Source organism: Cervus canadensis, chromosome 29 (genome assembly GCF_019320065.1).
Source record: "Cervus canadensis isolate Bull #8, Minnesota chromosome 29, ASM1932006v1, whole genome shotgun sequence".
Taxonomy (NCBI): domain Eukaryota; kingdom Metazoa; phylum Chordata; class Mammalia; order Artiodactyla; family Cervidae; genus Cervus; species Cervus canadensis.
The window spans coordinates 43,897,924-43,925,496 of NC_057414.1; the positions used below are offsets into that span (position 1 = coordinate 43,897,924).

Genomic DNA, 27,573 nt, shown 5'->3' on the forward strand with positions numbered 1-27,573 from the left:
CAGAGGAAAAGAACTCTCTGTGACAACTTACCCAGAAGTCCTCCCCTGGATAGGGTCTTCGGCAGATGGTGCAGGTGGCAGAGGCAAGGGATCCATGAGCTTCAACAAGCTTTGAGGCAGGGATGCCAGATGCTGAAATTCAAACCGAAGCTAAGTGCTGCTGCCTCTGGGGTGGGCACACAAGCCCCTCAGTGTTACTTCTGGGCATGGCAGGCCCCCAGGAGGAGCCGCAGCCCTCCATGGAAGCCTTGCCTCTATAACCCACAGACAAAACCCCACTGATCAGAATAAGTTCAGTGATGAGGCTCTGACAAGGAGCCAAATCACAGTTACAACAAAGCCTGTGTAATAGCACATGGAAAAAATTATCAGCATAGCTCATAACTGTGTGTGTGTGTTGCTCAGTTGTGTCTGGCACTTTTTGCAACCCTATGGACTACAGGCCACCAGGCGCCTCTGTCCATTGGATTTCCCAGGCAAGAATACTGGAGTGGGTTGCTATTCCCTTCTCCAGCAGACTGTCCCGACTCCAGGATCAAACCCAGTCTCCTGCATGGCAGGCAGATTCTTCACCATCTGAGCCACCAGGGAAACCCATGAAAAGATACTCAGCATTGCTCATTACTAAAAAAATGCAAACCAAAACTACAATAAGATACCACCTCACACCAGTCAGAATGGCTATCATCAAAAAATCTACAAACAATAAATGCGGGAGAGGGTGTGAGGGAAAGGGAACCCTCTTACACAGTTGGTGGAAATGTACATTGATACAGCCACTATGGAAAACAATATGGAGATTCCTTAAAAAAAAAAAACTATGACTAAAACTACCATATGACCCAACAGTTCCACTACTGGGCATAAACTCTGAGAAAACTATAACTGAAAAAGACACAAGTACCTCAATGTTCACTGCACCACTATTTACAAATAGCTAGGACATGGAAGCAACCCAGATGTCCATTGACAGATGAATGGATAAAGCAGTTGTGGTACATATATACAGTGGAATATTAGCTATAAAAAAGGAGTGCATTTGAGTCAGTGCTAATGAGGTGGATGAACCTAGAGCCTATTATACAGAGTGAACTAAATCAGAAAAACAAATATCATATATTAATGCATGTATATGGAATCCAGAAAGATGGTACTGATGAACCTATTTGCAGGGCAGCAGTGGAGATGCAGACATAAACAACAGGGTTATGGACACAGGGTGAGGAGGAGGAGAGGATGGGACGAATGGAGAGAGGAGCAGGGACACATATACACTACTAACGTGAAATAGGTAGCCAGCGAGAATTCTCTGTGACAACCTACAGGGGTAGGAGGTGGGAGGGAGGTTCAAGAGGAAGGAGACACATATATACCTACAGCTGACAGAGAATGAGATGGCTGGATGGCATCACCGACTCGATGGGCATGAGTTTGAGTAAACTCCGGGAGTTGGTGATGGACAGGGAGGCCTCCTGTGCTGCGATTCATGGGGTCGTAAAGAGTCAGACACGACTGAGCGACTGAACTGAACTGATTCATGTTAATGTATGGAAATTTTTTTAATTAAAGAATAGCAAAAGAAAAAAAAAAAAACAAAGCCTGTGAAAACACACAGTAGAAAAAACATTTGACATTAGTCTAGATCAAAGTATACCCAATACCAAGAAAAACATTTTCTATGCTACAGACACCAAGAGTAAGAAAATACTGCTAATATAAATACATTTCCAAAAACCTGTGGAAAAACAAACAAAAGGTTACTTATCATGTAAGTTCTGTTACCACCGTGAGCTTTGGAAGGCCACAGGTATGAAGACCCGGTCCTTGCTGCCCTGTTCCCCGCCCCCCCCCCCGCCACCCCCCCCCCTCCCCCGCCCGGTCCTCACTGTACACATGTAAACGCCACAGCCACACCCCCCACTCCCCACACGGCTGCTCTGCCGTACTCCCAGGAAAGAGACCGTCCCTATGGGGCATTCACTACTGCCTATGGGGCTCCAACTTGTAGAGTCCTTCTAGCAAGTAAACATTTTCCTGGAGTTGAGACAGCTTTTTTCAATTCACAAGACATCTGTAGCCTGGCTGAGCTGCTGCTGGCTTGCTGAGAGCTGCCTGTCAGCACCTGCAGAAGAGAAAAGGCCCAGCAACTGCTTCTCCAGAGTGCACGGGCAGAGGTCAGCAGGACCCACGAGTCACTGCACATGGCCACCATCTAGGTACAGTCAAGAAATCACCACACTGAATTTGATATTAAGGAACTGTTAGTGATTTCTTTCTGTGATAATGATATCACAGTTGTGTTTTAGAAGTCTTTACCTTCTAAAGATATCCATTGCTGGATTTATAGATTAAATTTATGATGAGAGGGATCTGCTTCAAAATACTCAGGGGTGAGAGAAGGTGGGGGTAGGACACAGGTTAAACAGGACTGGCCATGATGAGATAATGAGGACATGAGGGTTCATCACATTCCTCTCACTATGTGCTCAAAAAATTCCATAATGAAAACTTGAAAAAAGAAAACCATCAGATCAGCAAAACCAGAAGCTCCCAATGTCAACTTTAGGTCTATCCCAAACTCACAACCTAGAAAATGGGTCCACCAATGAGGTCCTAACAGTGATATTTAAAACAGAAAGAGGACATTTTCGCTGGAGATGATGGCAAAACTTCTCGGATCAAAATCAGCCACAAGGATGGGGAATCAGCACTAGGCCTCAGCACTAACAGGCACCTGAGCCTTCCATGCATGAGTGGAAAGGTGTGAAACAGGACTAAGGCTCACCTCTCTCAAGCCCGTCGATGTTCTGTGTGTACAGCCGCAGAAGCAGCCCCTTCTCATGTAGCAATCGGAGGAAGTAGTGAGTGGCATTAGGCCTATAGTTCCCAGGGTACAGCTTCTTGGCAAAAGTGAAAAATGGCTTGGGGTCATGAAAGAAAAATGAGAGCTCAAAAATGGCCTCAGGGTAGGGGAGCTTGTACTGCTGGAGGATGCTGTAGTAGCCGACCCCTGGAGACCTGCAGAGAGAAGCAAGAGGCTCTGAGCCCTTCAAGAGACAGCAGGGAGTGGAGGGAGCTGTGGGAGGTGCTCTGGGAGTGCAAGGCACCTGAAGTCTGGGATGCCGCTGGGTGTGCTGATGCCAGCCCCCACCATGACCACCACCCTCTGGCAGGCTCTGGTCTTAATCAGCTCAGCGATGTCCTGCAGGAGAAACTTCTTCTCACTGTGGCCTCCACCTCCAGTGTCACTTGAGCCACCAGCGGAACAAGATATGGGCCATCCTCCACCTGTAATCCTGATAGAAAAGGAGAGCAGCCAGGTAACCGATGATAATCGAGCTGATGCCGGCAAGAAAGCGATGTCTGCCTTCCACCAATCCCACCACTAAAAATGACTACACTTCCTTCCCGCCCCACAAACGACTATTTTTCTTATCATGGGATAAAACAGAAACTCTGAAATCAAGATGTATTTGGGAGCAAAAATTTCAGGTTAATGGGAACTGTGCAATTCAGGAAAGTATCATTTCACAATTCCTGTTATCAAAAGCTAGTGAAGGCTCAAGCTAGAGGCAAGAGCATCTGGGGACGCTCTCTGCAGAGCCATACACCCTAACATAGAAAGCATGTGACAAATACTCAGTGACATTTAAAGCAAATTAAACATCTCAGACTTTATGCCAAATATTCACTTCAGTTTAGTCACTTAGTTGCATCCGACTTTTTGCAACCCCATTGACTGCAGCACACCAGGCTTCCCTGTCCATCACCAACTCCTGGAGCTTGCTCAAACTCATGTTCATTGAGTCGGTGATGCCATTCAACCATCTCATCCTCCTCTTCCCCTCCCGCCTTCAATCTTTCCCAGCATCAGGGTCTTTTCAAATGAGTCAGTTCTTCGCATCAGGTGGCCAAAGTATTGGAGTTTCAGCTACAGCATCAGTCCATCCAATGAATATTCAGGACTGATTTCCTTTAGGATTGAGCTGGCTGGATCTCTGTGCAGTCCAAGGGACTCTCAAGAGTCTTCTCCAACACCACAGTTCAAAAGCATCAATTCTTTGCCACTCAGCTTTCTTTATAGTTCAACTCTCACATCCAAACATGACTATGGGAAAAACCATAGCTTTGACTAGACAGACCTTTGTCAGCAAAGTAACATCTCTGCTTTTTAATATGCTATCTAGGTTGGTCATAGCTTTTCTTCCAAGGAACATATGTCTTTTAATTTCATGGCTGAGGTCACCATCTGACGTGATTTTGGAGACCCAAAAATGATAAAGTCTCTGTTTCCATTGTGTCCCCATCTATTTCCGATGAGGTGATGGGACCAGATGCCATGATCTTAGTTTTCTGAATCTTGAGCTTTAAGTCAACTTTTTCACTCTCACCTTTCACTTTCATCAAGAGGCTCTTTATTTCTTCTTCCCTTTCTGCCATAAAGGTGGTATCATCTGCATATCTGAGGTTATTAATATTTCTCCTGGCAATCTTGATTCCAGCTTGTGCTTCATCCAGCCCTGGCAATTCACATGATGTACTCTGCACATAAGTTAAATAAGCACGGTGACAATATACAGCCTTGTTGTACTCCTTTCCCAACTTGGAACCAGTCTGTTGTTCCATGTCCAGTTCTAACTGTTGCTTTTTGACCTGCATACAGATTTCTCAGGAGGCAGGTAAGGTGGTCTGGTACTTCCATCTCTTTCAGAATTTTTACAAGTTTGTTGTGATCCACATAGTCAAAGGCTTTGGCATAGTCAATAAAGTAGAAGTAAATGTTTTTCTGGAATTCTCTTGCTTTTTCAATGATGATCAAACCAATTTGATCTCTGGTTCCTCTGCCTTTTCTAAATCCAGCTTGAACATCTGGAAGTTCACATTTCATGTACTGTTGAAGCCTGACTTGGAGAATTTTGAGCATTCCTTTGCTAGCGTGTGAGATGAGTGCATTTGTGCAGTAGTTTGAGCATTCTTTGGCATTGCCTTTCTTTGGGATTGGAATGAAAACTGACCTTTTCCAGTCCTGTGGCCACTGCTGAGTTTGCCAAATTTGCTGGCATATTGAGTGCAGCACTTTCACAGCATCATCTTTGAGGATTTGAAATAGTTCAACTGGAATTCCATCGCCTACCACTAGCTTTGTTAGTAGTGATGCTTCCTAAGGCCCACTTGACTTCACATTCTGGGATGTCTGGGTCTAGGTGAGTGATCACACCATCGTGGTTATCTGGGTCATGAAGATCTTTTTTGTATAGTTCTTCTGTGTATTCTTGCCACCTCTTCTTAATATTTTCTGTTTGTTAGGTCCACACCATTTCTGTCCTTTATTGTACCCATCTTTACCAAATATTAACAGGATGTTAATTAAGTAGGTTCAAGAGACCATTCCAAAAAGAAACACTCATATCCTGACACCGAGGGATTCAAACTGCTGCAGAGACTCCATCTTCTATGTTCGCAGCCATTCAGGAGGCTGCTCATTTTATATAGCAGCCAAACATATGATACAACCCAGGCAAGGCAGGAGCCAACTGGAGCTGGGGGTCACCCTGCAAAACTCCAGGAGTCTCAGGTCATCTGCAGAAGCCAGGAGCTGAGACATTCACAATACTAACTGTTTGGAGTAAGAGATGGTCTTCCACAAGAAGAAAAGAGTAAGACACACAATAAAGATGCCACAAGCTTCAGAGAGGCATCAGGACTCAGTAAGAGGCTCCACAACCAGGAAGCACCAGAAAGAAGACAAAGATGACACAAACTGCACAACAGGAGCAGCACCTGAATACGTCCACCTGAAGCAAGTCTGCAGCCACAGGGCACATAGGCAGAGCCCAGTGTGGGCCTGAAGGCCTCTGGACTTCCTGATCTGCTCTCAGGGGCTCATCTGGCATCTACGTGAGCTACATAACTTCATCACCTGCTGGTAGCATGTTGGCAATCTGTCCAGAGTTCAAGACAGCCAGCCCCACTGCACAGAGCATCTGCCTCTCACCCCAAGGCTGGGAGCCACCACGCCCATCTTCCAGAAGGCCCCGATGACCCACAGCTAGGACTTCGGCCCTAGGTATAGACCCCTCCACCCTGACAGGAAGAAATTAAACAAACTGAAATGAAAACCCACCCCAAATGATTGATAAATCTAAAGTGAATACAGACACAAAAAGAGGAAACAGAATATTTATTTCACTAATTTCTGATACAGGTAAGAAATAAGCACCCTAAAAGCACATCTTCAGATACAGGTAAGGACAATCCAGAGCTTATCTTTCAGAAGTGTGGTCCTAGCTCACTTTGTTTGCCCACTGTCTCTGGTTTTCCTTTTGCTCCTGCACAATCTGCACACTCACCTGCTTACACCATGCTGCTGAGGTTCTCCCTGATGCCCTCGGACCCCATAGCACCAGAGCATCTTAGCACAGCATAACACACCCCACCCCAGTGACAGTTTCAGGCCCATTACTCCCTCTCATAGACCTCTCCTTTCCTGGTTCCTGTACTCACTCTAAACCCAGCTCCTTTACCCGAAAAGACCTTTTTACTCCTCAGCATGTCTAGAGTCTCCCAGAGTCAAGGCCACCTCCTTCATGAAGCCACTGCCCAACCCAGTAAGAAGTCACCTTCACACTCCTCTGAAGGGTGACAGTCCTGGCTCCAATTCTTCACTTCAGGGGCCTGTCACCCCTTCCCTCCTAACACTGCACAGCTGCCTCTCACAGTCCACACTGAGGTCAATGACAGTGCAACTCAGGAGCTCACTGGCCACTCAGTCCACTTGTGATGCCTCTCCTGACAAACCATCATCTTGGTTTTCCAAAGAACAGGCCTCAGAAAACTATGTAATGAGAAAGAGGAACTGGCAAGGGAAGGTAGGGCTGAGGGCACCAAAAGGGGAGTCAGAGCCATAGTCACCATTGTCTCATTAAGTCACTCAAGCATCCTGAGCCTTGGCTGCCAAAGCCAAAAGCAAGGGAGCCAGAGATGATTCCAACAGTCTTTTGAAAAAACCCACAGCTGTAAACCACCCAGCAGAAAGTACAGGACATACAGCAGGGAGACAATGCTTTCCACTCCTCCCCATGCTCTCCCAGAGATGCCTACAGATTCCGAATAAAGTTCTCCTCCACCCAAGTCTTCCATAAAAGCACCAGACAAGGCAGCTCTCCTGAGTGCACATCAATGAAATCACCAAAGGGGCTTTTCCAGTGAAAACCATACAGTTAGGAAGGAAAAAGATGGCTCTGGCTACAAACACAGCTATTAAATGTCCACTTCACATAGCATCAAGGACATCTGTTCACCTAAGGTCCTCAACCAAACATTTCTGTGCTCCTTCTAAATGCAAATTATGAGAAATACAAAAGGAATGAGAGGGAGTTGTGATATTGTGATTTAGAATTATATATATATTCAGTTCAGTTCAGTCGCTCAGTCGTGTCTGACTCTTTACAACCCCATGGACTGCAGCACACCAGGCTTCCCTGTTCATCACCAACTCCCAGGGCTTGCTTAAACTCATGTCCATCGGTCAGTGACGCCATCCAACCATCTCATCCTCTGTCTACCCCTTCTACTCCTGCCTTCAATATTTCCCAGCATCAGTCTTTTTCAGTGAGTCAGTTCTTCACATCAGGTGGCCAAAGTACTAGAGTTTCAGCTTCAGCATCAGTCCTTCCAATGAGTATTCAGGACTGACTTCCTTCAGGATTGACTCTTTGGATCTCCTTGCAGTTCAAGGGACACTCAAGAATCTTCTCCAAAACAGTTCAAAAGCATCAATTCTTTGGCGCTCAGCTTTCTTTATAGTCCAACTCTCACATCCATATATGACTACTGGAAAAACCATAGCTTTGACTATATCTAACAATATATTACAGGAGCTACCCCACATCCAAGGAGCGGTGGCTGCGTGGGTGCAGGAGGGCCAAGAAGAGCTACTGCATGTTCAAGGTCAGGAGGGGCGGCCGTGAGAAGATGCCCCTCCCGCAAGGTAAGCAGCAGTGGCTGCACTTTGCTGGAGCAGCCATAAAGAGATACCCCACATCCAAGGTAAGAGAAGCCCAAGTAAGATGGTAGGTGTTGCGAGAGGGCATCAAAGGGCAGACACACTGAAACCATAATCACAGAAAACTAGCCAATCTGATCACACGGACCACAGCCTTGTCTAACTCAATGAAACTAAGCCATGCCGTGTGGGGCCACTCAAGACGGTCGGGTCATGGTGGAGACGTCTGACAGAAAGTGGTCCACTGGAGAAGGGAATGGCAAACCACTTCAGTATTCTTGCCTTGAGAACCCCATGAACAGTATGAAAAGGCAAAATGATACGATACTGAAAGAGGAACTCCCCAGGCCAGTAGGTGCCCAATATGCTACTGGAGATCATTGGAGAAATAACTCCAGAAAGAATGAAGGGATGGAGCCAAAGCAAAAACAATACCCAGTTGTGGATGTGACTGGTGATAGAAGCAAGATCTGATGCTGTGAAGAGCAATATTGCATAGGAACCTGGAATGTTAGGGCCATGAATCAAGGCAAATTGGAAGCAGTCAAACAGGAGATGGCAAGAGTGAATGTCAACATTCTAGGAATTAGCAAACTAAAATGGGCTGGAATGGGTGAATTTAACTCAGATGACCATTATATCTACTACTGTGGGCAGGAATCCCTTAGAAGAAATGGAGTAGTCATTATGGTCAACAAGAGAGTCCAAAATGCAGTACTTGGATGAAATCTTAAAAATGACAGAATGATCTCTGTTCATTTCCAAGGCAAACCATTCAATATCATGGTAATCCAAGTCTACGCCCCAACCAGTAATGATGAAGAAGCTGAAGTTGAATGGTGCTATGATGAACTACAAGATCTTCTAGAACTAACACCCAAAAAAGATGTCCTTCTCATTATAGGGTACTGGAATGCAAAAGTAGGAAGTCAAGAAACACCTGGAGTAACAGGCAAATTTGGCCTTGGAGTCCAGAATAAAGCAGGGCAAAGGCTAAGAGAGTTCTGCCAAGAGAATACACTGGTCATAGCAAACACCCTCTTCCAACAACACAAGAGAAGACTCTACACATGGACATCACCAGATGGTCAACACCAAAATCAGATTGATTATATTCTTTGCAGCCAAAAATGGAGAAGCTCTATACAGTTAGCAAAAACAAGACTGGGAGCTGACTGTGGCTCAGATCATGAACTCCTTATGGCCAAATTCAGACTTAAATTGAAGAAAGTAGGGAAAACCACTGGACCATTCAGGTATGACCTAAATCAAATCCCTTATGACTATACAGTGGAAGTGAGAAATATATTTAAGGGACTAGATCTGATAGAGTGCCTGATGAACTATGGACGGAGGTTCGTGACATTGTACAAGAGACAGGGTTCAAGACCATCCCCATGGAAAAGAAATGTAAAAAGGCAAAATGGTTGTCTGAGGAGGCCTTACAAATAGCTGTGAAAAGAGAAGCGAAAAGGAAAGATATTCCCATTTGAATGCAGAGTTCCAAAGAATAGCAAGGAGAGATAAGAAAGCCTTCCTCTGCGATCAATGCAAAGAAATAGACGAAAACAACAGAAAGGGAAAGACTAGAGATCTCTTCAAGAAAATTAGAGATACCAAGGGAACATTTCAGGCAAAGATGGGTTCGACAAATGACAGAAATGGCGTGGACCTAACAGAAGCAGAAGATATTAAGAAGAAATGGCAAGAATACACAGAAGAACTGTACAAAAAAGATCTTCACAACCCAGATAATCACGATGGTATGATCACTCACCTAGAGCTAGACATCCCAGAATGTGAAGTCAAGTGGGTCTTAGAAAGCATCACTACAAACAAAGCTAGTGGAGGTGATGGAATTCCAGTTGAGCTATTTCAAATCCTGAAAGATGATGCTGTGAAAGTGCTGCACTCAATATGCCAGCAAATTTGGAAAACTCAGCAGTGGCCAGTTTTCATTCCAATCCCAAAGAAAGGCAATGCCAAAGAACGCTCAAACTACTGCCCAAATGCACTCATCTCACATGCTAGTAAAGTAATGCTCAAAATTCTCCAAGCCAGGCTTTAACAGTACATGAACCATGAATTTCCAGATGTTCAAGCTGGTTTTAGAAAAGGCAAAGGAACCAGAGATCAAATTGCCAACATCTGCTGGATCATCGAAAAAGCAAGAGAGTTCCAGAAAAACATCTATTTCTGCTTTATTGACTATGCCAAAGCCTGTGACTGTGTGGATCACAATAAACTGTGGAAAATTCTGAAGGAGATGGGAATACCAGACCACCTGACCTGCCTTTTGAGAAACCTGTATGCAGGTCAGGAAGCAACAGTTAGAACTGGACATGGAACAACAGACTGGTTCCAAATAGGAAAAGGCGTACATCTAGGCTGTATATTGTCTCCCTGCTTATTTAACTTATATGCAGAGCACATGAGAAATGCTGGGCTGGAAGAAGCACAAGCTGGAATCAAGGTTGCCGGGAGAAATATCAATAACCTCAGATATGCAGATGACACCACCCTTATGGCAGAAAGTGAAGAGGAACTAAAAAGCCTCTTGATGAAAGTGAAAGGGGAGAGTGAAAAAGTTGGCTTAAAGCTCAACATTCAGAAAACTAAGATCATGGCATCTGGTCCCATCACTTCATGGGAAATAGATGGGGAAACAGTGGAAATAGTGTCAGACTTGATTTTTGGGGGTTCCAAAATCACTGCAGATGGTGATTGGAGCCATGAAATTAAAAGACGCTTACTTCTTGGAAGGAAAGTTATGACCAACCTAGATAGCACCTTAAAAAGCAGAGACATTACTTTGCCAACAAAGGTCCATCTAGTCAAGGCTATGGTTTTTCCAGTGGTCATGTATGGATGTGAGAGTTGGACTGTGAAGAAAGCTGAGCGCCAAAGAATTGATGCTTTTGAACTGTGGTGTTGGAGAGGACTCTTGAGAGTCCCTTGGACTGCAAAGAGATCAGTCCTGGGTGTTCATTGGAAGGACTGATGCTGAAGCTGAAACTCCAATACTTTGGCCACCTCATGCGAAGAATTAACTCATTGGAAAAGACCCTGATGCTGGGACGGATTAGGGGCAGAAGGAGAAGGGGACGACAGAGGATGAGATGATTGGATGGCATCACCAACTCGGTGGACATGAGTTTGAGTAAACTCCGGGAGTTGGTGATGGACAGGGAGGCCTGGCGTGCTGCGATTCATGGGGTCGCAAAGAGTCAGACACGACTGAGCAACTGAACTGAATTATATATATTTCGGTCTTAGTCCCAGAACCGTTAGAATTTCCTAAGAGCAATGGGAACACCTTTTACTACAGTATTTGGTCTTTTGGCCTCAGGTCCCAAAATCCCTTCAGAGCTATGAAGTGAAATGGGTGTCCTGTTACTCATAACAAGCCTCTTACAACTACACTGAGTTTATGTTAATGAGGTGATTATTGGAAATCCCCTAAAGATGGGGTATGGTTGCCAGGGAAACCAACCACAATTAGAGGGTTGGAATCTCCATGAAAACCCAAAAGCAAGAGGTTCAGAAAGCTTCCACATGCCAGGCCCCAAACTGCACAGGGACAGAAGCTCCTGCATTTGGAACTCTCCCAAACCTCACCCTGGGTATCTCTTTATCTGGTTGTTCATTCATACTTTTTAATATCCTTTATAATAAACTAGCAATCTACTAAGTAAACTGGTTTCCTGAACTCTGTGAGCGGCTCTAGTAAATTAATCCCATCAGAGGAGGGGGTCACGGGAAGCTCCGCTCTGTGGTCAGTTGCTCAGAAGCACAGGTGGACCGGGACCAGTGGCTGAAGTGAGGTCAGTCCTGCGGGACTAAGCCCGTAGCCTGCGGAATCTAGTGCTGTCTCCAGGCTGACACAGTCAGAAGTCAGTTATAGTTGACATCCAGTTGGTGTCTGTGGAAAACTGAAAAGTTGCTCACTGGTATTGAAATAAAACCCATTGTTGAGTGCCTACTCGAGTGCAAGGTATCACTCAGGGTACTTAATATGTACTTCTCATTTACACAAGTAAAATGTCTGTCACTGAAAAACACACAGACTGAATTTTACCGAACATCTAGAAAATACTGAAGGTGTATGACTTAAAGTAAATGCTACATGGAATGAGATTTACTGAGAGTAGGGGTAAGCTGAGGAGCAAGCACAGCTGCTGCTTGGGAAATGGAGACAAAGGACACTTTCAAACAGGAGCCCCTAAGATACAAGCTCGAAAGGCAGAAATTCCAAATTGTAGACAGCCTATGCAAGCAAACTGCTCTTCACAGGTACCTTCATGCCTCCAGTTTGGGCAGGAAGTGGTAGCAAGGATTTACTGATTGATACGGTCACTATTTAGCCATACCCCACCCACATAACTGCCTGCAGATTCTGAAACTGAAATAAGCTCCATGGAGGCAACAATTTGACCCCTGCTCCATCACTGCACCTGGAACAGTCTGGTAGATGGTAAGTCCAACAAAAGTCTCCTGGATGAAAGAAAGACTCCTCCTTGGTATCTCTTTATTAAACTCTTCAGTATTTTTGGTTGTTGTGTAAGAAGGCATTAAGTGAATGTACCATTATTTACTTAAATATTTGTCCATTATTGGGCATTTAGTTTCCTAACAACTGTGATTAACAACTATGATCTTAAGATTCTTCCACTTGTAGGTCCGATTTCTAGACAAGGATTCAAAATGGGCAATTACTGTGTATGAACCTGACTAAGGGTATGAACATACGCTGGTGGGAGTATTAATTGCAGGACGTTTACCTGGGGCAATAAAATGTAGAGACAGGAGTTCCACTACTAGAGATTTATCCAAAAGGTGGAATACGAACAAGGTTATTCAACACAGCACTATTTGTAATAATTAAAGATTAGAAACATTTTCAACACGAGACTGGTTAAATTAAGTATGAAACGTCCAAAGAATGGAATTCTACAGATTAACATAAAAGACTGAGAAAGCATTTAAGTTTAGAATAGAAGTAACTCCAAGACACGTTAAGTGGGGGGGAAAAAAAGGAGAGGTACAGAACATAATCTAACTAAAACGGGGGCCAGATGTCAAGAATGAACATTAAGTGTTGTTTACACACGTCCAAAATACCCTTGGGAAGAAACGAGAAACCGTTGCTATCCGGGGCTCCAGAACGCCCTTCAGAGCCGCCTGAGCAGTGACTTGCCATTTTCAGGTTCTCCAATCCTCCCGCTGACCACGCAGGGGGAAGCCTGACATCCCTGCTCGCCTGAGGGGGTCGGTCTCCTCCCTGGGCCCCGCCCGGTACCGCAGCCGCCCCCTCCCGGAACGAACCGAGGCCAGCGGGTCCGCACCCGCGCACCTCGCAGGCCCCAGAACCTGAGGGCTGGAAGAGCTGAACAAGGAAACAGCGCCATATTCCTCCGCAGCGCGCAGTGTCAGGTGCTCAGGGATCGCGTGCGCGCCCCGCCCCCCGCCAGCGCGCCCTTAACCTTAGCCTCACGCTCTTTCCCCGCCCCTGCGCGTCTTTCCTGCGCGTCCTTCCTGGCCATCCAGCTCAGCTCGTCCCGCCCCTCCAAGCGCACCTTCGCCAGGTCTTTGCGAGCCCTTACCCTAGCCTCACATTCTCTTTCCCCGTCCCAGCATCCCAGGTGGAGGTGGACGTCAGGTGGGGGTGGTTTCCTATTCTGTTGAGTTCCCACCTCTGGTTCCCAAGACCAAACCTGGAACTGCATTTCCCTACCCTCGCTCTCACCTTTTTTCTGTTGAGATGGAGATGATAACTAACACTTTTGGGGGCGCTTTCTGTGGTCAGGCATCATATTTATACTTAGTCCTCGCAAGCCACTACTAGGAAGATGGTATTGTTAACCCCACTTGAATCGAGAACATTGGGTCACAAAGGTCACAAAGCCAGCTCGACCTAGGCGCCCGTACTCTTCAAAGCCTCAGTAGCACGGCCAGCTTCGAGGGGAAATCCGTTACCAACCCTGGAGAGAACTGGGTCCAAAGCCAAGAGGCGCGGTTACTATGACAACCAGCCGGCGCCTAAAGCTGAGCATAGTGCTCCCAGCCTTCCCCGCGTGACGCGGCGCCGGAAGTGAGTGAGCACTTCCGGCGGCCTCCCCCGCTTCCTGGCATCTCCGCGGTACTGCTTTCCCTGGTTGTACCTGCCGTCATGAAGGACGTACCCGGCTTCTTACAGGAGAGTCAGAGCTCCGGGCCCGGCCAGGCCGCCGTGTGGCACCGTTTGGAGGAGCTCTACACCAAGAAGTGAGCGCCGATCCGAAGGGCCGTGGGCCTCCTGGGATAGGAGAGCGACGGGGGGACGGGGGTTGGACCTGGATCTTGGTGGACTGAGGGTGCTCGGACCCGTGTGGAGTGAGTGGGGACAGGCTAGACAGAGAAGGTGTGTTGAGGGACCCGGAAGGCAGGACCGAGGAGGGAAAGGGGTGACATCCCACAGGACTGAGGAGGAGAGCCACAGACTGGGTTTTGGGATCTAGCGTTCACTGCCTTCTGGACCCAGGGACTGTGACTGAACAGATACCGATGTCTTATATTTAGCCTTGTCATAGTGTGATTGTACCTACAGTTATTTTTCTCAGCAGTCTGGAGTAGACAAACCAGAGACCAGTACATTTTTTTCCGCTGTTGATTCTGCCACTAGTTACTAGTGGTTGCTGGCGTGCAACCACTTCTCCGCGTGCCACGGCCCCTGCTTTCCATTGCATTTCATATTGGGCTTTGTGCACCCGGAAGATCTTAGAGTATGGGTTTTTTTAGAAACAGGATGAATTTCAGAATAATTAAGTTTATCAGTTGCTAAACAACAACCTCTTTTTAAATGAATAGAATAAAGTGTTAGCAGTGGGTTAGTTATTTTTCACAGGAAAACACAGCTCTTGTAATACTCCCCTGTTAACAACCTTAGCCTTTAGCGTTGTGCCTTTTGCATGGATATTCAGTATGTGTTTTGATGGTAGTTGCTGCTGCTGCTAAGTCGCTTCAGTCGTGTCCGAGTCTGTGCGACCCCGTGGACTGCAGCCCACCAGGCTCCTCCATCCATGGGGTTTTCCAGGCAGGAGTACTGGAGTGGGGTGCCATTGATGATAGCAGCCTTCTGCTGTTAGCAGATTTTGAGGAAAAAAAATATTAGTTTTTGGCAAATAAGTGCTTGTGTAGCCCCTTGTACTTTTCATGCATTTTACTTGCATTCTTAAGAATTAGCCTTTGGTTTCAAATGCTCTATGTCATTGTTCTAGAGGTTTTCTGTATTAGCTCATTCAGTCCTTCATCCTGTTCATAGATGAAGAAACTGAAGCTTAGTTTAAGTTCCTTCCCTGAGGTAGTCAGCTAATGGGTAGAAGAGCCAGAATTTCAAATTCCATACATATGATTCCAAAATTCTAGTTTCCAGTCAAGCCTTGCAGTAACCCTATGAGGTGGTCTAGAAAGATGTTCTCCATTTATAGCTGATAAAACAATCTTAGAGTGATCTCTCGGTGACATAACCATTGGGTGGCAGAGACAGGGAAAGAACTAAGCTTTAAAAAGCATCTGCTTTAGTATTCTTGTGTTAAACATTAGAGACTGATGAGTGTTTCTTATTTGATAGGACCATCAAAGGTGAAGGTGTCTGACTGATGCTAGGTTATAGGTCTTAAGAGCCTTGTGTTTTTCAGGTTGTGGCATCAGCTGACTCTTCAAGTGCTTGATTTTGTACAGGACCCCTGCTTTGCCCAAGGAGATGGTCTCATTAAGGTAAATAATTTGCCATGCTATGTCACAGTATTTAAATATGCTCAAGTACTTTTTAAAAATAAAAGATGGACTTCTCCCCCCCCATATATATATATATATGTGTGTGTGTGTGTGTGTATATATATATATATGTGTGTGTGTGTGTGTGTGTATATATATATATATATGTGTGTGTGTGTGTGTGTATATATATATATATATGTGTGTGTGTGTGTGTGTATATATATATATATATGTGTGTGTATGTATGTATATATATACGTCTACTCAGGTACCATTTTGAGTGCTTTACACATTTATTCATCTACTCCTCATAACAACATTGGTAGATTAGTACTACTGCTATTCTGTTTTTCTTATGTAGAGACAGACAGCAAGAGCTTAAGTGACTGGCCATAGATCCCAGCTGATAAGTGACAGAAGAGGATTCAAACATAGACATTCTAGCTTCTTCTAAAATCCCAACCCTGTACTTGTCAGCAGTTGTTATAACTGCCATCTCTCCTCTTCCCCTCTCCCCCACTGACTCTGCTTGTTTCCCCCAACACTTTGTCCTGGGCAGTATGGAAGATGTGCTTCACTTGGGAGTGGGAGGCTTAGTATCATGGAATGCTGCTTAGTATCATGCTGCCTCTAATAGAGCCTTGTAGAATTTTGTCAACAGAAAAACATACTCTGCCCAAGCCTTTCCCAGATCCCCTGCTTCCCACCCCATAAACCCCTCCCTCTGCCCAGATTTGTTTACTGGTAGACTATTGTCTGGATGGACATGAGTTTGAGCAAACTTCGGGAGTTGGTGAAGGACAGGGAAGCCTGACCTACTGCAGTCCATGGGGTCACAAAGAGTTGGACATGACTGAGCGACTGAACTGATCTGAGACTACTCTTTGAAATCTTCCCTGATATCTTTCTCCTTGATGCCTTTCTCTTGGATTCTGAATGAATCAGAGGTGTATAAATGCATTGGAACTGAAAGCTAGTTTGTAATGACAGCTTCAGTTATTTGCTTTAATTGTGCTTATAGTGAAGCTTACCACTTTGATACTCCATCATCTGGGCTTCTAAGGTTTTCTTGTGGTTTATATCTATCGGTTTGACATTTTACTACTCAAAGGAACTTGTAATCTTCTGTAAGCCTGGAGATTTTGCTGGCCATGCTATCTTCTGGATTATGTGAAAACATGATAAATTAGAGCTGTCTCGATATTTATTCCCTAAGGTTCTATGTCATAGTGGTGGATAACTCATAAGTGCTCATTTCTATTCTTTGGTTTCTTGTCTTCAAATCACTTTCACCTCATAGCAGAATATTTGCTCAGCCTCTTGGGAAAGTGACATCATATTTAGGTCTGTAGATTTGTTTACTATTTCCTTGGACAAAATAATCCTTTAAAAATTGTCGGGGCCCAGCCCTCATCATTCTCAGATAGATAGTGTTGACAAAAATGCAAATTAATAATCAAAAAGGAATAGGGGGGATTTTATTTGAGCCAAATTGAGGATTATAACCTGGGAGACAGACTCTCAGAAAGCTCAGAGAACTATGCAACATGTTAGGATAGAAACCAAGCCCCGGTCAAACACACAGTCATACATATTTGAGACAGAGGGTAGTACATCAGAATGACAAACTGATATTTTACGTACAGTCCATCAAGGATGCATGGCCAGGTAAGGTCATACAAAGAGAGCAGCAAGTCACCTTGACCACTGCAGAGCTGGAAAAAAACGCCCCTCATTTAAGAAGTTACATTGTCCAAAGAAAGGAAAAAATTGATGTTTACAGTGGAGCAGGCACCCTAGTGCAGATGCACAGTGCAGATGAGGGATGAGGGGGGAGGCTCAGAGAAAGAAATTCATGTGTAATTTTTCTTGTCCTACTTGAAAATATAAATTGTTTGTATTAATATACTTTATTCAGTTTTAAGTTTATATATTTTAGTGTTTAATATAAATTTATTTTATCAATAGTATTCATGAATTTTCAGTCACCAGAAATAGCTTTGACTTTCTAGACTTAGTGAACTTTTTGCCTTAGAGAGCTTTTTTTTTTTTTAGGTAATTTCATAAATCATAACATATCAGAGAAGTTGAAACACTCCCTCTTAATGATAAAGGTATCTTTCAAATAGTCTGTAATGAAAAATCCATTTTATTACATTGACTCTTTGCCAGGTGCCTGATATAAATATCTAACTGGCTGCTACAGGTTCATTTTTCCCTCTAAGTTTTATTGAGAAATAATTGACATCTAACATTGTTTTAGTTTAAGGTGTCCAGTGTAATGATCTGATGTACATATGTATGCAAAATGATCACCACAGTGAATCTAATTAGCATATCACATCACATTGTTACTGATTTGTTTTTCTTACGATGAAAACTTTTAAGATCTACTCTCCTAGCAACTTTCAGGTATACTGTGCGGTGTGGTTAGCTGTCGTCACCATGCTGTACACTGCATTCCCCAGGACTTAGTTATCTTATAAATAGGAGTTTGTACATTGACCTGTTGACCACGTTCACCCCTGCTTCTGGCAGCCACCATTCTATTCTCTGTATAAGTTAGTTTTTTAGGTTTCACGTATAAGTGAGGTTAAATAGTACTTGTCTTTCTCTGACTTATTTCACTTCACATAATGCCCTCAAAGTTCATTTGCATTGTCACAGATGGCAGGATTTTCATTTTTTAGGCTGAGTGATATCCCGCTGTGTATATATATTCACCACATTTTGTTTCACAGAGACGTTTCCATCTTTCAGTCTTCATACCCAGAGGAACTTTAAACTCTCTTTATCCAAAGCTGACTTGTCTGAAGGGTCCCTCTCCCAGCCCTGCCCATATGGGCGCTCCCTGTACCACCCTGTTGCCCAGCTGTGAGCTCAGAGGTTGTCATCACCTCCCCTCCCCACACTGAGCAGGTCTGGTTCCGTTCACTTGAAGATTTCTCAGACTGTCATCCTCACTGCCTTTGCTCCTCTCTCTTCTGTCATTACCTCTCATGGCCTCAACTGTTCTGTCTTCTTCAATCCTTTTCCTTTCCGTCTTCTTTGCATCCAGCCATGTGTATAAAATACAAATGTGGCTGTATATGTCCACTGGTATAGCTTTAACTTTAGGATAGAGACCAAGGCCCATTCTCTGTGTCCTTCAGAAGTACTTCTAAAACATAATGCAGTTATTTCTTTGGTACTTTTGTGTATGTTTATTCCTGTCTGGAATGGTTTCCCAACTGCCCCCTCTACCACATCAGATTTGTCCACCTCTTACTGCTCTTCATTCCTTAAAGCTCAACTATCAGTTTCTGAGATAATGTTTGCAGTCTCTCTCATCGGCTAATCCAGCTGTGTGCTTTTTTCCTTGCTTTTTAACTCAAAGTGTGGTCGTTTATTTGTTAGCAAGTCTGGCTTCTCCACTAGGCCAGAAGCTCCTCAGAAGTTCAGTTTTTGTCTTACACATTCTGTGTTGTAGTACTTAGTAAACAGTCTCAGTAAGTGCTCAAGTGTTTGCTGAATGACTGTGATATTTGATAATGGGACATAATTAGCCTGCAACCTTCTGACCTCTGTTTAGTTAGTGAGCCTTTCAAACAGATAGTATGTTTTATTCAGAGTACTTTGGAGAACAGATAGATGAGTTGGTCCTTGGTAGAGTCTCATGGGGCAAGGTTCTAATTCTAAAAGTTAGGCGGACAAAAAAAACAACTCTAGCTTTTTTCAATAGTTTATTGGTGATCGTTTTTAAAATTATTTATCTGTTTGGCTGCGTTGGGTCTTAGTTGTGGCACTCAGAATCTTTCTAGAGTCATGAAGAATCTCTGTTGAGGAACACAGACTCTCTAGTTGTGGCACAAGCTCAGTTATTGCAACACATGGGCTTCGTTGCTCTTCTGCATATGGGATCTTAGCTCCCCAACCAGAGGTTGAACCCGTAACCCCTGCCTCGCAAGGTGGATTCTTAATGCCTCAACCACTAGGGCAGTCCCTAGGGGTGATCATTTATGTGAGCTTAATAAGGCCCAATTTGGGCCCTATTATTCAGCACAGACTTATGCAGCGCCTGCTGTCTGATGGGTATCATGCTAGTGTCTGAAGTCTTGATTTTGCAGAATTAAAGATGTCTTATAATTACTCTCCGTGTTTTGGTTCCACAGCTTTATGAAAACTTCATCAGTGAATTTGAACACAGGTAAAATTCTTTTGTTTGTTTTTGTTTTTGAAAATGAATACGTTGATTTGTTGATGTTCAAAGACTGGGTTTTTATTTCAGGGTGAATCCTTTGTCCCTGGTAGAAATCATTCTACATGTAGTTAGACAGATGACTGGTGAGTGTCACTTTCTTTCATAAAGGAGCAGATCCTGATGGTAATTAAAATGATGTCAAAGTGTAAGTTAATTGAGCTTTTGGATTTCAATAGACAATATAAAATTCTGAGTTTTGTATTTTATGGTCTAAGCCTAAAGATTATCCCACCTGTAAAGATGGATACTTTACAGGTACAACAGGATACTCTGTGGGCGATGCTTCTGACTTTGGTCTTTCTTTTCTAGATCCTAATGTGGCTCTTAGTTTTCTGGAAAAGACTCGTGAGAAGGTAAACATGAAGTTTGAGCCAGATCTTTTAAAAGCTATGTGAATTACAGTTTGTGTCTGTGCCCACTGTTCACAACTCTGGAGACCAGTGTGTCTGTAGTCATGCAGGTTAAGTCAGTGACAGATGCCTTCGTCGTTCCTGCATTGCCCACACTTCTGAGCCCCCTCATCTCTGATGTCTTCAGGTGAAAAGCAGTGATGAGGCCGTGATCCTGTGCAAAACCGCGATTGGCGCTCTGAAGCTGAATATCGGTGACCTGCAAGTGACGAAGGTGAGACCGCCACGGTACAGACTTAACAGTGTTTAGAACTGTAAGGAGAAAAAAATCCTAATTTTCCTCTTTGTTTACTGTTAAATAATTTTAAATTACAGGAAAGTTGCAAAAATAGCACAGAAAACTCTCCATTTCTCCCTGATGTGATGCCTGTTCCCCTTAAACAGAGTTCTCTCCCTTGTGAGCACGTACATCCAGCAGGAGACCACACAGAATGAACTGAAGTTTTCCATTTTAAAGTAGTCAAATTTATCAGTCTTTGTGGCTTATGCTTTTCACCTTGTCATATGTTACTTGAAAAACGTTTTAAGTTAGAAAGTATTCTTGCTTCCTGTATATAGGAAACTATCGAAGATGTTGAAGAAATGCTCAACAACCTCCCTGGGGTGACATCCGTTCACAGTCGTTTCTACGACCTCTCCAGTAAATACTATCAAACAATTGGAAACCATGCATCCTACTACAAAGATGCTCTGCGATTTCTGGGCTGTGTTGACATCAAGGATCTGCCAGGTAACATGACCAAAAGATCTATGTCACATGAGGTGCTCACTCACATGACGTAGTAGTTGTGACATGCCTGAGGCACCTGACCTCAGAAATTACCCAAATGTGTTTATTTCTTTTAGAAGAAAGCCCACGTGGTAGGAAGAGTTGTTTAAGCCTTAGTTTTCGCATTGTATTTGTTTTCGGCTTTTAAGTCATTGAAAGTGAAGCTGACCCTCATAGCCCCTTTACTGTTCCTGCTCCGGAACTACTACTTTCTGTGGTCTGAGTCAGAGTGAGAGGTAGAGTGATGTGAATGCCTTGACCCCCTGCAAGGCACCGTGACATCCCTGAACCTGGGACTCTTGTCATGAAACTGAAGTGCTATACCCAGGGCAGTAAATTACGAAAATCTTCCAAGGATTTGGGGGTGGAAGAAAAGTGACGAGTGACTTTTGGGGATAGTGCAAGAAATATGTGTTTACAAAAGAAATTTTACCCTATTTTAACATAATTTAGATGTTTCACAGTATACTGTTGAAGCTAAGGAGATCAGCAACTCCTAAAACTGTTAGTGCAGTTTTAATTGCTACATTTCAAGAAAACTATGTTGGAAAAAGCAACTAATACGGTCAAGAGAATAAAGGGACAAAATGTAGGTTAATTCTAGTCAAAAGAGGCTAAACGTGGTGGCTCTAAGCTGGATAAGAAATGGTGCTGCTTCCCTCAGCAGGCAGGGGTGTGAGGAACACACCCCACCAGGCAGGAGATTCACGTAGTTAGGTAAAAATAAGTAATGAATGCCTTTCCTACCAAAACTCTATATATGGTTCCAGGTACAGTCTGAGTCAATCCAGTACTTGAAACGAGGTAACTGATGTTAGGACTTTGTAATATAACCATTACAGAAAACAGTTTATTTTTTATTGGAAATTTCTAAAGCAAAATAGAACTGATTCTTGTGCCTGGAGTGTAACTGGAGGTGTGTTGTTGCCATAGTGTCTGAGCAGCAGGAGAGAGCTTTCACACTAGGACTGGCAGGACTTCTTGGCGAGGGAGTTTTCAACTTTGGTGAGCTGGTAAGTGAACTAGGGGCACAGATTCCTGAGCCCGGGGAGGCTGAGCTTCTGTCAGCTGACCATGTCTGTCCTCACAGCTCATGCACCCTGTGCTGGAGTCTCTGAGGGACACGGACCGGCAATGGCTGATTGACACCCTCTATGCCTTTAACAGTGGCAATGTAGAGCGATTCCAGACTCTGAAGACCGCCTGGGGCCAGCAGGTCAGTCCCGTGGGATTGGCTGTGCGCCTGTGGAGCTCGTTCACCATGTGTCTGTTGGTTTATTGAGCACCTTCCTTACATGTGCCAGGCCCTGGGGTCACTTTTCTCTCTAACCCTAACCCTTCTTGCCTTTCCCTGTGCCAAGGGTCCCAACATACACCTTGTGGTCCTGCCCCCTGGTGTTCGTGACAGTGGCACAAATCTTACTTTGTAAATTCTTTGTCTTGGAAAATCCTAGGTCTTCAGCTAAGCACTCTTCTAATGATTTCCTGAGAAGAATGAAGTTCGAATCACTTGAAGCTAATAATGAGCCTCAGTGATCTAGAGTGGAAAATGTTTGGACCTGCCCAGTTTCTTTTTGTTCTATTGACTATTGTAGAAAGAATTTCAAAACCCAGGTTAGGTAACTGATGTTGTATTGCTTTACAGCCTGATTTAGCAGCCAACGAAGCCCAACTTCTGAGGAAAATTCAGTTATTGTGCCTCATGGAGGTAAGCAAGACCCAGGACCTACTTGGTGATCTAAGACCCTGCCGAGAGCCATGGGGCCCTGCAAACTCTGAAGGCCCTCGGGTTGCAGCTTAAGCTGTGGTGGTGGTGGTTCTCCTGCCCCCCACCCCCAACCAGCTCTGCTCTTCCTTTGCCACCACTTGCTTTTTTCAGTTTGTATTTGAGCCTTAGCTTCAGTGCCCCCTCCTCAGGGAGTGCTTCCCCGTCCATCTGTGCTGAGAGAACGTCACCTGCCTCTCTTCATCTGCCTGCTCCTCTGTCCTGCACTGGAACGTGAGCTTCGTGGCCACAGGCACTTTGTGCTTCTGCTCCCTCGCAGTGTTGCCAGCTCCACATACAGCCCTGGCACGTGGCAGCCTCAAGTACTCATCCAGGAGATGAGTAATGACTGTTCTAGAAAACGACCACAAAGTCTATTTCACCTTCTTGTCTAGGAATGGGAAGCTTAGTCTGAGTAAGATATGTGACTAATACTAAGAAAATTTTAGTATGTAGGGTACTGATAAGGTCTGTGTTTTCAGAGCAAGTATTGACAAAAATATCTTTATCAGTTCTCTGACTTAAAAAAATTTTTTTCAGATGACTTTTACACGACCTGCCAATCATAGGCAACTCACTTTTGAAGAAATTGCCAAAAGTGCTAAAATCACCGTGAACGAGGTATGTCGTTCTTAGACTCAGGATGTTGCAGCAGCAGAGCTGCTTCCCAGGCTCCGGACTCCTCTGTGAGCTCACCGCCCCTAGACTCAGGTCACAAGGACACTGAGCCTTGCTCCCCTCATGTTTCACAGCTGGCAGGGTCCACAGGGATGTGCGTGTTGGCGCCAGAGTGCCTTACACAAGCCCGCTCTATGCACAGGTGGAGTTGCTGGTGATGAAGGCCCTCTCGGTGGGGCTGGTGAAAGGCAGTATTGACGAGGTGGATAAGCGGGTTCACATGACCTGGGTGCAGCCCCGCGTGTTGGATTTGCAACAGGTAATGTGCTTGAAATACAGAGTTCACCTTTCTGGGTGTTTGGGGTTGTATCTGTGCTGTCTTAGTTTCATTTGGATGGAAGCCATTTAGGAAGAAAGCATTGTTAGACAAGAGATTTCAGTGAATGAATTACTGCTCTATGGACTAAGGGCTTTTCAAAGAACCTAATTTAATGCAAGCTTGAGATTTGAACCCTGCATTTAAAGCTTATTGTGATAACAGTGCTGGTTGTGCTTGATGATGGCTTTTAATCTTAAAATTGGTACTCTGATTAAATATTCTTCTGGATCTGTGATTGGAGCCAAAATCTATCGTACTTATATTTTCTGGAAATTTAATCCTCTGGATTTCCTCCATTCTTGCCTGTTTTCTTTCATGCAAGTTTTTCTTAATGTCCTTCTGGTAAGAATTGACTGGGACAATCCCATCTCACACACCCAGCTCCCCCAGCTCTGATGTCCTTTTTAATAATGCAGCCCTAGAGAATTAGCTGGACATTTAGGACTGGCCCATCAGCTGCCGTGATTCCCAAGCGCCTTAACACACGTGTGTCCTGGCTTGCACGCAGATCAAGGGGATGAAGGACCGCCTGGAGTTCTGGTGCACCGACGTGAAGAGCATGGAGATGCTGGTGGAGCACCAGGCCCATGACATCCTCACCTAGGCTCCCGGCCTCGGCCTGTCTGCGGAGGTGTTTGGTGGCTCGTGGTCCAGGCAGCTGAGAAGACCTGTGTTTAATTGGGGGTGGGAGTGGGATTCAGTTTGGATTAGGGACTGTTCTTACTGTGCAGATTGTCACAGAGGACTGTCATTAATGAGGGGGCCAGCCATAGGCAAAAGCCCCATTTCTGGATGGCGCTGTACCCTGCAGTGGAGAGGGGTCGCTGGGGCTCAGGTGAGGCAGCAGGAATGTGTGGGTACCTCCAGGAATGGGGAAGAAAACCCCTTATAGGTGGAGGGCACCCATTCCAGCATTTGCCTCCACTGCACCCACATGTGTGAATGGCTTCTCCAGTGCAGCTTAAGGATGTTTCTGTAATAAATGCCTTGCTCTGTCTTTTTTGTGGTTCTATTTCCTTAGCCTTAGCTCCCAGGTTAAGCCTATGCCTGAAGTGGTTAAAAAGCAGGAGATGGGACCTGGTGGCTATTTGGCCATGGTTCTCACCGTCTACTCTGAGGAGAAGGCATCCCTGACCACACCAGCCACGGGGCAGAGCCAGAGCAGAGGGTGGCGGGCACAGCGGCCAAGGAAGCAAGTCCTGCCTGTGTTGTTGCTCAGGGAGACGTGGTGTTTGTTTCCTTCTAACATGTATCTACCCATTGCCACCAAGCCAGCAGCTTCTGTGGCCCGAGTACCCCGATGCTGACAGGAACCAACTTTCCAACAGCCCAGTCCTGGGCCTCCAGGGGGCGTGGGGGAGATGCATGATGCACATACAGAAAATCACCAGAGACGTGAGGAAAGAGGGCTTTAATCCCTTCTTTCTGTCTGTGCCTGGTGTGGTGACCGCAGAGCCTTCATGCTGCTGAGCTCTTCTTGTAGTTATCCAGGTGGTACAGGACCCAGCCGGCAGGAAGCAGGAAGCTGAGGAACGTCACCGAGAGCCCGATGGCCTGCTCCTGGGGCGAGAAGATGCATATGGGTCCCCTCAGCCCAGGCCGACTGCCTCTGTCCCTGGGACTTAACCAGAGGAGGGCGAAGAGCTAGACGCACAGCCCTGCCCCCTTGGCTCCCGCTGGACCCTTGGCCCAGCAGTGTTCACTCCATCTGCCCCAGATAGCCTTATCTGCAAGGTGTGAGCAGTGACCACTGCCGTTGTAAGGGAGGACAGCCTATTGGACTCTGTTCTCTGGGTGGGGCCTTTTATCACAGCCCCACCCTCTGCCTGAGAGCCGGGCCTGTTCCTTGACCTTGAGCTCCTTCCCACTGAGCAGGATGTGCACACTCCCTTCTGGTTACCTGCGGACTTGTGCATGTCAGGTGTGGTGTCAGGTGGCTTGGAACAAGTCCAGGGCCCTTTCTGTGAGTGGCGGTCCTGTTCCGAAGCCTGGGCGGGGTTCCCTGTACATTTGTGTGTGTCTGTGTGTGTGTGTGTGTGCGCACGCACACACACACACGCATGCAGACACATGTAGAGGCCACGCCACCTGGCACCCTGTGTTCCCAGTGGCTGTACCCTTGGAGCCCAGTTCCGAAGCACCAGCTATATTTCACCTTCACTGTTTCCTCCTGAAACAGCCCAGACCAGTTGCCCCACCTCTCCCCAGAGTGGATCAGGACACCAGGTTGGAGACCAGTCCTTCCTTATTGACTTTTCACTCCCTGAGATTTAAGCAACGTTGGCCTAGAATAGGGACTGAAGGCTGGGTTCAGATCTAGTCCTATGACCTTGGGCAGTGACCTTGGCTTATTTATGCTTAAAATAGAGATACGTTATTGACTGTCCTGGAGCCCCAGGGTCACAGATTTGCATTTTCACCTGGGCTCTCACAGACCCTCAAAGCAGCCCACTCTTTCCTTTTAGTGGGTGGTGAAGCAGCCCTGTTCCAGCCCAGGGTCTGAGACTCATCACCAGGGTCCCCTCTGTAAGCAGGCCTGAAGGAAGCCCCTCTCCCCTCTGCATCCTGCCCCAAACCCACCTCATCCTGAAAACATCTCAGGACCACCCACTCGCCCTACCTGGGGTAGGGGCCCCCCACCCCTCACCCCCTACTCCCCACTGCCTTGGTGGGACCTACCTTTGGAGAAGTGGGTGTTTTGGCTGGCTTGGCAGTGATGTGTGCCTTAGGGACCACCCAACCCCCCAGCGGGGCTTGCAGCAGCCTGATGGTGGGGGCCAACCTCAGCATAGCTGTAGGGCTGAGCTCCTCCTTAGTCCAGTGATGTTCCGGGTGTGCACGCCGTATGCCCTCTGCTCACTTGGTTGCAGGAGCTTTTTATAGCTCACGGAGGCAGCTGCAGCTGTCCCCTCCTGTCACAGGGCTTGGCAGAAGGAAGCCTGCTTAGAACTGGGAGAGAAAGGGCCTCAGACCAGCAACTCCAGGCCCAGCCCCTGCTATGGGTCCCAAGGGGGCTTCAGGCTGCTTGCATTGCAGGGAGGACTGGCCTTCTCTGGAAAGGACATTCACTTCTTTGTGGGGAAGGAGCTCAACAAAAGAGCAGGACCAGAGAAGTTGGTTTGAGACGGCAAGAGGGGAAAGTGACATAATTTAAGAGTTAACCCTAAATATCTAGGAAGTCAGCAGGCAGAGCTCTGTGGAGCTACTGTGAAGTTCTCTGACGCCGGAATTCCTGGCTGAATGGTCAGGCCTCCTCTGCCGGAACGTACTGGTCATCCTGCTCCACCCTGAGCACAGCCCGGGGCTAGCCCAGAGGCCGCTGCTCCTCGGGGGCTGGGCTGCAGAGAAGCAGAGGAGAAGTTCAGCAGACAAGACACTTTGAGGATCTGCCTCCAGGCCCACATGCAGGGCTGGTACCAAGGGCTGAATGCACTGGGTCAGCACCACCTGCGGGCCCCGGGAGGTCGCTGTAGCATTGCCGGTCACCGCCTGTGAGCTCGAGCCTCTTTCTCTTATGCAGGTGATGAGCTGTTCATTCCCTCCCACACCAAACGCTGGTTAGTGAGCTTGTTTTCACACTGACAGTCTTCCACATTCCTTCTGTGCAACAACCCCTCACCCCCTGCAAT

General features: G+C 45.8%; 2 protein-coding genes across 4 annotated transcripts in view; one reads left to right on the plus strand and one right to left on the minus strand.

The window, feature by feature from the left end:
- SIRT3 (sirtuin 3) overlaps positions 1 to 13,482 on the minus strand; it is a 33,334-nt gene extending 19,852 nt beyond the window's left edge. Inside the window, exons 1-4 of one of the 2 annotated variants that reach the window (XM_043451151.1) lie at positions 13,331 to 13,482; positions 3,108 to 3,296; positions 2,786 to 3,018; positions 32 to 132 (exon numbers count right to left, since the gene is read on the minus strand). In XM_043451151.1, the coding sequence (XP_043307086.1) occupies positions 32 to 132; positions 2,786 to 3,018; positions 3,108 to 3,296; positions 13,331 to 13,413 (606 nt within the window). In that variant the 5' untranslated portion in view covers positions 13,414 to 13,482. The remainder of the gene's footprint in view (positions 1 to 31; positions 133 to 2,785; positions 3,019 to 3,107; positions 3,297 to 13,330) is intronic. The other variant, XM_043451152.1, reaches the window with a different exon arrangement.
- Positions 13,483 to 14,075: 593 nt separating this feature from the next.
- PSMD13 (proteasome 26S subunit, non-ATPase 13) lies at positions 14,076 to 24,941 on the plus strand. 2 transcript variants are annotated; one of them, XM_043451148.1, is made up of 13 exons: positions 14,082 to 14,269; positions 15,682 to 15,760; positions 19,915 to 19,949; positions 20,031 to 20,086; positions 20,313 to 20,356; positions 20,541 to 20,627; positions 20,972 to 21,143; positions 22,116 to 22,195; positions 22,273 to 22,398; positions 22,828 to 22,890; positions 23,488 to 23,568; positions 23,768 to 23,884; positions 24,453 to 24,941. In XM_043451148.1, the coding sequence occupies exons 1-13, from the start codon at positions 14,175 to 14,177 to the stop codon at positions 24,546 to 24,548; spliced, it is 1,131 nt and encodes a 376-aa protein (XP_043307083.1). In that variant the 5' UTR covers positions 14,082 to 14,174; the 3' UTR covers positions 24,549 to 24,941. The 2 variants fall into 2 exon arrangements, with proteins under 2 accessions (XP_043307085.1, XP_043307083.1); XM_043451150.1 differs by lacking the exon at positions 23,488 to 23,568 and having other exon boundaries at positions 14,076 to 14,269.
- Positions 24,942 to 27,573: the final 2,632 nt, after the last annotated feature.

Bases quoted from the DNA above. Each gene is read 5' to 3' on its own strand.
- PSMD13 (XM_043451148.1), top strand. From the start codon at position 14,175: ATGAAGGACGTACCCGGCTTCTTACAGGAGAGTCAGAGCTCCGGGCCC. The intron at 15,761-19,914 runs GTAAATAATTTG...TTGGTTCCACAG, and splicing joins AAGGAGATGGTCTCATTAAG to CTTTATGAAAACTTCATCAG. The intron at 21,144-22,115 runs GTAACATGACCA...TTGTTGCCATAG, and splicing joins TGACATCAAGGATCTGCCAG to TGTCTGAGCAGCAGGAGAGA.